Source organism: Ixodes scapularis, unplaced genomic scaffold (assembly GCF_016920785.2).
Source record: "Ixodes scapularis isolate PalLabHiFi unplaced genomic scaffold, ASM1692078v2 PGA_scaffold5__190_contigs__length_132052651, whole genome shotgun sequence".
NCBI classification, from domain to species: Eukaryota; Metazoa; Arthropoda; class Arachnida; order Ixodida; family Ixodidae; genus Ixodes; species Ixodes scapularis.
In genome coordinates this window covers 13,040,861-13,054,080 of record NW_024609880.1, presented here as the reverse complement: position 1 = coordinate 13,054,080, position 13,220 = coordinate 13,040,861, and the positions used below count along the sequence as shown (strand labels likewise).

At 46.1% G+C, this 13,220-nt stretch overlaps 1 protein-coding gene across 1 annotated transcript in view; it reads left to right on the top strand.

The window, feature by feature from the left end:
• Nucleotides 1–13,220, top strand: part of LOC8040571 (DNA polymerase alpha catalytic subunit) — a 165,697-nt gene that overhangs the window by 61,163 nt on the left and 91,314 nt on the right. Inside the window, exons 19-22 of the mRNA XM_029966821.4 lie at nucleotides 1,147–1,313; nucleotides 3,527–3,656; nucleotides 8,963–9,076; nucleotides 10,651–10,747. Of these exons, the coding sequence (XP_029822681.2) occupies nucleotides 1,147–1,313; nucleotides 3,527–3,656; nucleotides 8,963–9,076; nucleotides 10,651–10,747 (508 nt within the window). The remainder of the gene's footprint in view (nucleotides 1–1,146; nucleotides 1,314–3,526; nucleotides 3,657–8,962; nucleotides 9,077–10,650; nucleotides 10,748–13,220) is intronic.

Here is a 13,220-nt window from a genome sequence, read left to right as displayed (position 1 = left end):
ATGGGGTGTGCTATCTTTGGAGATGCAACAGCAAAACTTCATCAAAAATTAATGATAAACACTGGGGCATCCGCTACAAACCACGTGACGCGGGAACTGATACCACAGATGGCGGGCACTGCAAATTCACAATACGATAAACACACGGGAATTTGCTACGATCTCCTGTGTCACGGGAAATAATACTGCAAGTTGCGGATGCAGCAGATTCGCGTTTTATCATGCGAAGGAACCACGGACACATCTCACGGGAACGAATACTGCAAATTGCGGACAGAGCACATTCAAGTTTTATGGTGCAATAAACACGCGGGAACCCACTACAGACTTGCCTGTCATGGGAACCGATATTGCGCGCAGATCGCGGACAAAACCCGGGACTTCGCTACAAACTTGTATATCACGAATATGAATAGCGCAGATCGCAGACACAGCAGAATCGTATTTCGCGATGCAATATATTACATGCGGGACCAACTCGCGTGTTACTGGAATCGATATCGCATGCGCGGGTCGCGGACAAAAAGGCAAGAATCCGCTACAAACTTTCATGTCACGGGAACGGATGCCGCAGATTCACATTTCACGATTCAGTGTGCACATGAGAATTTTCGTGTTACAGGAACCGATATTGCGTGCGCAGATCGCGGACAAAAACGTGGGAACCTGCTATTAACTCACTTAACAGACGTACCGGTACAGCGGAATGCACGGCTGATGCAAATCCCATTAGACATCGCCTGACGTCCGACATAAATCGGCGGGTGGGCGATGCTTCGAAATTTTTATGTTACAGATACTTAGCCAGAAAAACGGGATGGCCAATCTCTCGGGGACAGGCGTTCTCTCAAAACATTACAACAAGCAAAGCAAAAAAAAAAAAAAAAAAAAAAAAGACTCAAGGTTTTTTGGTTTGGAGCGTGTGGTAGTTATAACCGAGAACGGAACTGCAACCCTTCGGCTCGATCGGCCACTAATCTCGTTGTTCCAGTCGAGCCACCATGAGAGGGTGTCGAAGACTTTTTCTAAAGTCTTATTTACTCGAAAACCAGAACGCTATATTTGAGCGCGTCGTTTACGGCACTTGCCCAAACCAAGCTCCCACTGCCAAGAAACAATTTGGATGACGCGGCACGCGCGTTGCAGGTGAAGGCGGACAAGCAGATGACGCCCGGGAGGCTGGTGTGCGACCTAAAGATCTCCTCGAAGGAGCTGGTGCAGTGCAAGAGCTACGACCTGACGGAGCTGGCGAGGACCCTGCTCCACAAGCAAAGGCTGGAGCTCAGCCCGGAGCGGCTCCAGAACATGTACAGGTCAGTCAGTACCCAGAACAGGCCTTCCCTCGTGGCCTCATCTTCGGGGTTCCCGGTCATTGACGAGAGGAGGAAGGCGAGGCGTCCGTCTTGGTCGCCCGGCCTTTTGCACGCCCTCAGAGCTTTTCTGCATGCTCCGGCTGTGCATGCACGCTCGAAGCACGCTAGACGTCGAAGTGGCGTTCGAGGTGGGAAGTGTGTGCCGTAGGCGATACAACCGACACTCCTCCCAGCCCTTCCCATCCGCCCGGTGACTATAGAGGTGCATTTGCTACAAAATAATGGGTCCGTTTGCCTGAATCTCCCGTGCTTCCGCTCCCTATGGAGATGGACACATTCTGTCATGGTTAAAGGGGGTGGGTAAGGATTGACATCCCTCTGTCTCGCTGCCCAAGTCTCTTTGCGCCATTTCTGGACCACGCATGTCGAATGCAGGAAGCCATAGCCGAGCAACCGTCAAAGTTGTGTAACAAATTTCGCACTTGTAAGCCTTGGAGCTCCCGATGAGCACTAGTTTAAGTTTGATCGATTATACTTACTGTGGCAGAGCGAGCTCTTTCAATCGCAACCACTCCCGCTCGGATCGACAAACATACTGCCGAGCTACGTCTCTGTGAATGCCGTCGTGCGAGGTGCGACAAGTGCCGTTGTGTGTCACGCGTGGCAGAACAGGTGCACCATTTGCGAACGCGACACATGAGTGATTGAGTACAGTGGCTGACCGATTTTTCGGACGCCGATAAATCTGATTTGTTCGATATTTGGGACCTAAAGGAGGAACCGTGACCTGCCAGTTGGAGATTGTGCATACTTACGACCGATGTTTCGGACACCTTAAAGCCCAAAAGTTTGATTTTTCGGACGAAATCGTTGCGAGCGGTCGGTGGGAAGCACCACCAAGAAGCCGCCATTTTAGATTCTATGTTGGCCTGCACATGGAGTGGCTCAGTTTGGCAGCGCTACTGGAGTACTGCTAAGTCCCTCCACTAGGTGACACTATGCTGCGGATTTTTCTTTTTTTTAGCTATGCGTCATTATCATCATCATTTTTAGCGTTTTGCTTCATTCATTTGCCATTCTGTAGTCGGGGACTTATCTGATCTTGGTGTATCATATTTTCGGACTATGCTGGCTCAAACGTCATGACCCCATCCGTTCTTCCGCTGCCGTGAAGTGTTGCTAAAAAGCGTAGAGAGTACTCGACCATAACGCTAGAAAAGAATACAACGATCTAAAGCCAATAGAAAGTAGCCGAATGCAAGCGGAGGCGTAGCCTGAGGCAAGGCACTATTGACAGCTCTTTTAAGCCTGCTTAGATGTTATAAAGGCAAGTTTTTTAATTTGCCGATTTTCGGGATGGCTCTATTATTCGGATGTTTTTTCGGTCCCTGCAAAATCTAAAAAATCGGTTGGCGACTGTGATGGCTTCTTTCCTCTATGCAGCAACATACCAAACTAAGGCACGCGGATAGTATGGTTGCAAAGACATAAGCGATATTAGCGCTGCACATTTTCGTTGCTTGCGGTTTCAGCGAACAACCCCCTACTGACCGAAAGGAAAGAGGTTTCGCATCGAAATGGGGATTCAAGATAGCTGCTGCCGGATAAACGTGGCGCATTCACTCGTGACTGAGAGTCCCTAAAGCCCGGGTTCTTGGGCATTCCGAACTGGGGAAACGCCCGTCGCTGACGAACTTGTTCCGATATCGGCGTTGTTGTGGTAAAGTGGTGCGAAAGCCTGTAAATGACGATGCTGGATGAGTTACTTTTGGGACTGGTTATAACGAAGTCGATGGGAATCGGAAATCACTTCGCTATATCCACTATTTCGCTATAACCGATTTCGGATATAACGAAGTGCAAAAGGGAATGGGAAATTGTGAGCGCTTCGCTGTAGCCGCTATTTCGTTGTAACCGACTTCGTTATAACCGGTCTCGACAGCAGTGGGAAGACACTTCGCTCGGGGTTAGGGAGGGCTCGAGGAAATCTGGGGGCTCAGAAAACCCACGCGTGTACTCTAAAGAACCCCCGTGTTCCTAGGAACCCAGTGTGAGCAGCCATGATCTAAATCTTTGGGATGGCACAAACAGAGAGACCTTTCTGCGTGTTGTCGCCAAGAAAACCCCTGCCTAGGGTAAATTTATTGGGTATACCTTCCTTGCATTGTGCGCCGTGTTTCTGCTCACATTGAGGGCCTTGCGCATTTTTGCAGCTCTTCAGCGCAGCTGCTGAAGCTGGTTGACCTGACGATGATGGACGCCGAATTCTGCCTGCGCCTTATGAGCGAACTCAACGTGCTGCCGCTGGCTCTGCAGATCACCAACATTGCCGGCAACGTCTTGGTAAGCTCACCGCGTGCTTGCAGGATAGTTTTTGCGGAGGAGCACGATAAAAAAACGTATGATCTGAGAAAACGTAACTAGTGTTTCGCGTTTTCGGTATAGACTAATCAGGGATTGCAGCGGGTCTTTGAAAACCCTTGAATTTGAAAACAGCGTTTTCCAGACCTTGCAAGCCCTGAAATTTGTAGCGGTACTTGAAAACTCTTGAATTTCCAAATAATAGCCAGTTTTGTGTGTTTTTTTCTTTTTTAAGTAATGCATTTTTTTTTTTACATTAACTTAATATAATTATATCTTTTACGTGAATGTTAACATAAATTTCATAATTTGAACCAGGAAGTTTTTTATGTGGCACGTTTAAATGCATTTAATGGATGCCCGTTAAGCGCCTGGTCCCAATGGGAGCAGTCCCTGTGCTTCCAGATGTGGTCTCGCCGTCCGCGATTTTGGGATCTTGCCCCTCGTTCGCCTTGTTTTCTCACGTACTGCTTGCTAGCTACTCCTGGTTTGTTTGTTCCGCATCTGTTTTATGCTACAGATGGTGAACATTGTTTGAATTGAGCGCGATGTCCGTGAGTGCAACTTTCAGTGATTGTGGCTCAGTCACGATGACTACAAATATACAAAGAAAGCAGAGGCAACAAATGACATCACCTACATTCTCGCTGTTTTCCTTAGGCTGCTTGACTTGACATTGTCAAGTCGAACAGCCTAAGAAAAACTGTGAAAACAAAGATGCAAGAACTTCTAAATAACTACCAGGAAATCAAGGAAAAGCTGCAGTAGCTCTACTGAAGAGTTTACTAGCACCTCTTTGGCAAATGCGTTTTTTCCTGAGTATCGTGCAATAAAGAATTTTCGCAGTGCATTTCAGAAAGTTCTTATATTTTAAATTTACTAGGTAGAGTATTTTAAGGGGTCCTTGAAAGTATTTTTACAGGCCCTTAAAAGTCCTTGAAAATCCTTGACTTTTTTCTATGAAGCCTGTACGAACCCTGCTGATGACCGCCCTCAAAGTTAGCCCCTAGCCTTTTTGATAAAAATTGGGAAAAACCGATGAAACTCGATTTGGAGCTGCCTACAAATAAGGAAGGAAAGCATGCTTCCTAGAAAGAAATCCTCATCTGCAACTTTATTTGGTGTTCACCTGGAACCCATCCAGCTTTGAATTGCCTGCGAGGCCACTTCTTGCTTCAGGAACCACGCCCCCTTATCTCTTTTCCTTCTCTTATCGGGACTGTGACATTTCCTAAGTATTGGGGTCACATGGATGTTGCCCGGAGCTTGGAAAATTTCACCTCCACGTCCCGTTTTCTTCGACGTAAGCCTCAATAAAAGCCCATGTTTTTTTCCGACATCAAAATGGACATTGAAAGCACCAAATCCTTGGGAAAAAAATAATCATCGGAAAAACATCCCCAAACTCGGAGAAAAATAAACTTCAAAAACATTTAACCGTAAAAATTACCAATAGGCTTTCAGGCACTTTTTTTTTTAAATTACTGTAAAATACCAGGGGGGTGCCGACCCCACTTTCACTGTCAATTTGCTAGGTGCATGATTCCAAGGTAAAAGTGCATTCTCGTTTAGCGGAAGAAGTCTAAAAGGGTGTGGTTGTGTGCGTTACGTCTCCAACGAGTCTGGTGGGTGGTTAAGATGAAGGCCCACCTGTCTAAGACGGTGCCGACAGTCGCTCGAAGGCCTGGGCACATCCAGAGCTTGAGATCCACTTCCAAGATGGGTGGAACAGCAGGTGGACAACCGGTGCGATCGTTGCATCCGCAGAAACTCTTTGGAGCGAAACCTGTTCAAGGGTTTAAGATTGTTAGGGAAGTTGGAACCGCATGGAAGAATAAGAGCTCATGTGGTGCGCCGCAGTCTCTCCTCGTGAATGACCGGACTGTCCATGGCCGCAACTTAAAAAGAGGAAGTGGGTAGATTACCGTTCGAAGATGACGGGCAGCGTCTGCCACAGCGCGAGTGGGAACGCTAGAACGACAAACCCGGCAGATTCCAACTCGGCCACAAACTGACGAAAGTCTGTCACCGTGCTGAAGGGTCTGTCAATGCTTTGTAAGGCGTGGACGGCCTGTACCGAATTGGTGTGAGAAAGGATATGAACAGGGCGAAGGGCGTGTCAAACTGTCCCAAAGGGCCACCAACTCTGCCGGCACCAAGGGTAAAGGGGTGCCCTGGCGTATGAACACATCTGATTCGAAGTCGAGATGGAGAGGCAAATGAGGCCTGTATGGAGCCGTGATTCGGTCAGTCTAGCATCCACATAAGGTTACCGGTTTGGTGTCCCGGAACACTGACGAGGCAAAACTTTCATAGAGAGGAGACGGGAAGTAACTCTCGCTCTGCAGTTTGTTTTGTGTGAAGTTTTGCGGCTAGCAAAAACTATTATATATATACGAATACTAGTCAACCATTAGTTTGAAACCGTGATTTAAAATGAGAGGTCACCCTATGTTTCTAACTAAAGGATGTCGACCTGCAGTTAAACCTCGACGTAACAAACTTTAGCGTAACAAAATCCTTGATTTAACGAAGTATTACTTTTTTTATACTTGTTCTCCGTAAAAGCCCAGATATTTTTGCCCCAATGTAATGAAGTAAATTTTTTTGCTATTTCACTACAAAGAAGTGTTTCGTGATGGAATAAAGTAATTTTAGAGAACTTTCTGCAGCGGCCTCAAGTGCTGATGGGTTACTTTATGGGGACGGGCCTCCCAGTGCCGGCTCAAGCGTGTCTCATGCTCTGAGAATTCTCCGCTCGTTCACCACATTCGTGCCTCGAAAGCTGCGCAAGAAGTTGACACATCGCTTATGCCACTAGCGCAGCCATCGCTAGGTATAGCAGTCGTGAACAATGCCATCTAGATCAAGTAGCGATAATCGACGAGATGAGTTTCAGCACGTGCTTTGAGGCATTTGCGGCTGCCACAATCATGAATGGCGGTAACCAAAAGTTATTTCCTGCAATGAGAGAGCCAAAATACTGCAAGCTATCTCCAACGGCAAAGATCAAAGGATGTTTCTGTTAAATTTTAATGCCCTGTAGTTCAACGTCACTAGATCAGAGTTGGCAATCAAGCTTCCTAGAACACCTAGCGCCTTTTCATGGTGTGTCCGCTTGGTGGCACTCGCTACGCTATCAGCCCAGCACATATGGGCAGGAACGACTGAACCAGCGAGACGGATTCACATTGCCTGGGGCGGAAAGTTATTCTATTGCGGTATGTATGGTGGACATACCGTATTTACTTGCATAATGAACACACTTTTTTCCTCGAAAAATTGACACATACATATATTTAGAAGGGGTGTTCATTACGCAAGGTAAAATTTTTGCATTTACACACTTTCTGCAAATGTCATATTAGGTGGCAATATGACAGGGCAAGGTACTGTGGCACGTCTCCACTGACGGTGGTCTACCCACGGCTGGTCGGGGGCAGGCCACAGTAGCCATGCTTTATAAATTGCCAACTTTTTAGGGCACTTTCGGCATGCTTTTTGCTGAAGGAAAAGCGCCCTACGAATCTCACACTCAGCACGGAAAGCCATGTGACCGTTCTTAGGCTATATATATTGCCAGTATCCGGCGGCGCACTCAGGTATATACCACGACTACGCGTATAAGAACTCGTACGAAGTCCAACCGCTGACCGCTGAGGCCTGCTCACACAGATCAAGTTTCGTTCACGGAGACGGCTGTTACCAGGAGCTACCAAACACTCTCAACCTACGACACAGCATGCACCTCGCTGCACTGTTCTGTTACAGATTAAATTAACACATTTACCTGAAGCATGTGAAATTAGGCCTAACCGCTTTCACGATTTCACTGTCTGAAAGCACACCACAGACGGCATGTTTGTGGACATCAATGCATCCAATAGGCAAAGAATGTCCGGGGCTGGGCAATCCCTCAACCTAAGCTTCGTCAAGTGTGTGCGCCGCTCCGTTTCATGGTTAATCACTTCCGCTGCAAAACTGAGAGTTTTGCAGCGGAAGTGACTCTAGTAATGGCTGCAAAACTACGAGTTTTGCAGCCATTACTTGAGTGACTTGGCTTGACTTGACTTGGCCTGACCGCTTGGTGGCAAAAGAAAATTGCCTTGATGGATAGCTAAATTGGACGCAATTCGAGACTTGCGGAGCCGAAAATTGGAGGTGCGTTGATTACGTAAGAGAAAAAAAAAAGTCCAAATATTGGTACTCGTTGTGGGGGGTGCACTCATTATGCGAGTAAATACGGTAAAGTTCGAGCAATAGTTTGCTCATAAAAATGTCGTTCAAAAGCGGTCCTTCTCCGTTGCCCGTAGGGCTGGGGCCGCTGGTGATGCTAGGATCGCTATCCGCCTGTACCTGCTCGCATGTACGAGCAGGCACGAGCAGCAGAGAATTGTCTTCGAATGGCGCTCTTCCATAGGGCCTGTCAACTGATAGATCTAAAAGCATTGCCTTAGCTGGTTTCCTGTGATCTCGAAATCGTCGTCTCCTCCACGGGGACCCTTGTGTTGCAGCAGAGGGGAAGTGGTGGTCACCGCAACAGAAGGGTGGCCGAAGATTTAATTCTGCACGATGTGCTAGGAAACTCCCAAAAGGAGGATGGAGACTTCGAAGCTGACCCCGAAGACCTTCCTGAAGTCCTGAGCACTCGCAATGTACTTGATGTGATTGATTTGTTAATGCAGGAACAACAGTGCGCTATATACCGTATTTATTCAAATATAAGGCGGTCACGATCATAAGGCGAGGGGGCAGTTGAAGGACCCAAGAAAAAGAAAAAAAAAAAAATCGTCATGTTGCTATACTGAGCTTCGAATATAAGGCGGGGTATGACTTTGAGACTACGGATTTTGGAGGAAAACCTCGCCTTATATTCGAAAAAATACGGTATATGGTAATATGGTGCTACTATCAAAGAAGGTTAGGACTACCTTTTCCACCCACGAATATTGTTTTCGGCAAATATAGGCACATAACTACTTGCTTTCTCTGAGTAAGGTTGCTTGAGAATGCCGTGGCTTATTGGGGGTCGGAAGCAAGCATTCCAGTCGTGCTTTTAGTGGCAATCAAAACTAAGTGCCGACAGGTTAAGGATTTGGCAGATGCTCAGTGTCCGGCGTGAGCTTTCTTCCCTCGAAAACTATTGGTAGCACACTCAGCCGGAGCCCCGTGGAATTTAGCAAGTGCACACTGGAGGGGGAGCTTCTACTGAATTCTCAGCCTGCCCCTCTGTCAGATGCTGTCGGGCAAGCGATTTGCTGAACCCTCTCTTTCGTGTGACCCGTCAGTCCAGGACCCTCCTCGGAGGCCGGTCCCAGCGGAACGAGTACCTGCTCCTGCATGCCTTCAGCGATCGCAACTACATCTGCCCGGACAAGAGCTTTAAGAAGCAGGCTGTCAAGGTGCGTCTCCAAGAGGCTTCCCTACTTCACTCTTCCATCGACGCTACCGTGGCGTCCCGAATGCGGGCTCCTGCGACGTAATCTGTTGCCACTTAAAAAACACTTTTGGTGCATGGGCGGTACAGGACGCTAAGCACCGGTCCAAGACACGTTCTGCACACTGTAGTAACACATACTATACGTCTTCAGTCGTTAATTGTATGCCACTTTGTAACGCTTTCTTTTGTCTTGCACAGCTTCTTTTAGCATTGAAGCCAGTTCAGAAAAAGTATGATATCTTATTTGTTTGCAGTCATGTTACGTCACTACTACATTGAGTTTTGGGGTATACAGTGAGCAGGTTAATCTGCTCCTTGCGTAGGGGGTACGACGGCAACGGGGCACCAAGCTCTGACGTCGTCTGCTGTGGTAGCAACGGCTGCCTTGCCTTTTCTACGGCTTTCGGAAATACGTCCAATTTTTACAAATGAGATGTTAGCGTTCTGAAAAGGGGAGGTGAAATAGTTAGAGGGGTATGTTGTCTTTGTCGACTAGGCACTACCAGCCGCATGACAACAAGTGAAGAACTCGCGGCCGAGATGTTTGCTATTCACTGAAGAGGATAATGCAGAGATCAAGTCGTCTGCTTCTTGGGCAAGAGTTGCAGTGATGTCAGAACGACGCCGAGCTCTTATTGGCCAACAGAAAAATAGTGGGTCGATCTCAATGCGAGATGCTTTGAGGTCTACCCAATATTTTTTCAACCGGCCAATAAGAGCTCGGCATCATTCTGACATCACCGCAACTCCTGCGCAACAAGCAGACGACTTGCTCTTTGCATAGCTTCGTTCGGTTTAGCTGCTCTTCCTGTGCCGGTGCAGAAAAGTGTAGGGCAGTGTACTTCCGGCATGTGTATTGAGATACGACCGGAAGTACACCGCCCTACACTTCATTTGCACCGGTGCATGAGGTGGAGGTAAATCGAATGGAAGCTAATGTCTCGATGGCCTACTCCACACTTACGACCGCGTCAAGTGGACTTTAGTCATTTTATTTTTTACTCTTGTTTTATGTGGTTTTCTGAAACCATTGAGCTCTTTCACTTCAGTGGTCGTAGGTTTCTTTTTTAACTGACCGCAATCACTTTGCTTGCTCGGTTTTCCAGCATATTTTCTAGGAATATGAATATAGCTATGGCACTCCATGTTATTTAACGTTTTTTAACCGATGGTGAGTTTGAATTAGGCATATATGTCGACTTAAATATATATTTATATGGTAGCCAGATACAACAGTCAAACATTTTAGATGCAGCTACAGATTGCACGTCTCTCTGTGCATGTCTCTCACGCACGAAGAGTCGTGTTTGATCGACTTGCTCACTATAGGTATTTTTGTAACGCATCACTCTCCCCCAAAATACAAATTGCATTGGAGCTAGCAAACTCTAACCAGATTGAAGTGTGCAGAGGAAATTCAGGTTAATTCCTGTTTTTTGTCATTTTTCAATTATTGGACATGCTGTCTTCGGCATACAGCTGCTTACCTGTGCTTGTGCCAGTGTGTTGTTATATTATTTGTTTGCGCTATTGTAGGCGCCCGACGACGACGAGACGGAACTCCCGGCTTCCAAAAACAAGTCCAAGAAAGGTCCAACCTACAGCGGTGGTCTGGTCCTGGAGCCCAAAAAAGGTCTGTTACACTTTTTCTAAGGCTTTTTCTGTGCTTCCTTGATGGCCTTTTCTCTGAGTTGTACACTGCACAACGTCGTTCATGCAAACAAGCAACCGTCAGTTCTTTACAACGGTTGTTGCCTCTTCCCGCCGCAGGAAACGACGTCCATTGTTAATGTTCTAGTTATTGTAGTAGATATAGTTGGAGGGACTTGTCGCAGCTATCGCTCTGACTACCGTGGATCAACACAGGACTACAGTAATATGTTGACAGATGCCCCACCCCGAAAAAGATACTAACCCACCCCTATTTTTTTTTCCTGGAACTCCGAAGGATAGTTTCCGTCTAGTAATTGCATGGCCCTGGCTAATGGTGACCTTGGCAGAAATGGTGCGTAGTCACGGCAGGAGATAAGCAAACATTGCTGACTGGGAAGGACAGTCATCTTTGATTCATCGCCCCTCCCTGCAACCGGAAAGTTTCGTAGGTCACAGAATCTAAAACTAGCATTTTTTAAACTTTCTTCGATCGCACACCGAAAGTTGGCCCACTCCTTATTGGCATCCAATTTGCTTTCGATTTTAGGTGGGCTGTCGCTCAAAACATTATGGTACACAATTTTTTTCGTTTTTTTTTAGAATTAAAAAAATCTGTTGTCAAAACAACTACGTACATGTAACCCATGTTCACCTCAAGAACCAAAGTAAAAAAAGTCGGCTCCTCGCAGAATGCTAATAATCTCTCTCTTCATGTTAGATAGGTATATGTAGGTGCACCATGTTACCTTATCAAGGAATTGCATCAAGATCAATTGGGGGACTAGTTGGTTGAACATCTAGACGGTGATTTAAAAAGCACAAATGACTAAGAAGAGAAGGAGGGGAGAGGACAGAGCGCTTACTTACGACTGTCAATTTAATAGAGCATGCAGAGAAAGACAAGGTGGAAGTGAAAAAGAAGAGGAGAAAGAAAAATACACTCACAGCTGCCACAAAAACAACATATTTAGTTTTTAGAAATGAAGTAAAAATTACTTTAACTTCATCTAAATACAGAGTACCTGTCACATAAAAATTGTCTATAAAACAAAAGGAAAGCAAGAATAAAAAGAAAAAGAAATGGACACAAAAAGTCTTCAAGGTAAACACTGAAGCAACTGAAGTTATTTTTGTGTTAGGGTCACTGATGGATGCTTATGCATTTTTCACAACAGGTGAGGATGACAGTTCTCTAGTAGAGGGGTTCTCAAACTTTTTGGTCTCATGGAACCCCAGGAAGCTTCAAAAACTGCTGCGGAACACTCCCCCCCCCCCTCTATATTTGCCGACCGAGATGCAACAGATGCACAATTGTAGGCAATTTTGCTTGTGTTGCTTCCCATATATCCCCACCATATCAATCGCGATGTCAGTACAAAGTGAGATGAAGGCGCTTTGCACGGTCCTGCCGCGCAGCCTGCGGCGTGGGGGGGGGGAGGGGAGGGGGGTTGCAATATTGGTGTTCGAGGAACCCTTGAGACCAGCTCGTGGAACCCCTGTGTTCCTAGGAACCCAGTTTGAGAACCCTTCCATAGTTGTCTCGGAACCGCTAATTTCAATTTTGATTTCTAAAAACTAAATATGTTGTCTTACTGGCAGCTGTGAGTTTATTTTTTTCTTTCTCTTCTCCTGTTTCACTTCCACCTTGTCTTTCTCCACATGCTCGATTAAATTGACGGTTGTAAGTAAGCGCTGTGTCCTGTCCCCTTCTTCTCTTCTTAGTCATTTGCGCTTTTTGAATCACCGTCTAGATATCTTTTGAGACGTCACATTTCAAGCGCCAAAGGCATTGTTACTTCCTTCCACAACCGAATATTGCAAAAACCAGGTACTTCGCGCACCGCATGAATAATGCTCAAAAGATTTTTTTTCTTGATGTGACAAGTAAAACGTGATATAAAATGCTTGCATGGGGCACTAATTCAATGGGCAGTTTGGTGTCCATCAGTATCCTTATAAAGTAAGATGCGAAAAAGCCTCAATTTCATGCTCATATTACACTAAAATTCTTGCGCAGTATACAATGAGCTATTGCAGAATTTGAATTGCTGCTATGCTCGTCACACTTTTAGAAGTGTGCTAAAACCCTATGCGACCCCTTTCTCTCTGGCTCGAAGACAATTTACCCACAAGTTATTTGCAGGAAAGAAAAGATGGGAAGGGCTGTAACTTTTATCACCTATTTGATAAAGAAGTGGGACACATGTGCAAATGACTCGCATATTTTTAGGCTGTGACGTGGGTAATCACATCTGAGTCATTAAAAGAGTTAAAATTTGTTTTAATGGATCTTTCGACTCCAGATATCTGGCATATATTGCCTCGCTCACGTGAAAACACAAAACATTCTTGCACTGCCATCTTTAGGCAGGTGTTTCCTTTCACCTTTATTTTAACGTGCAAAAAATGGAAAACACATTTTCAAAAGCACCGTCCTTCAACTACACCATTCA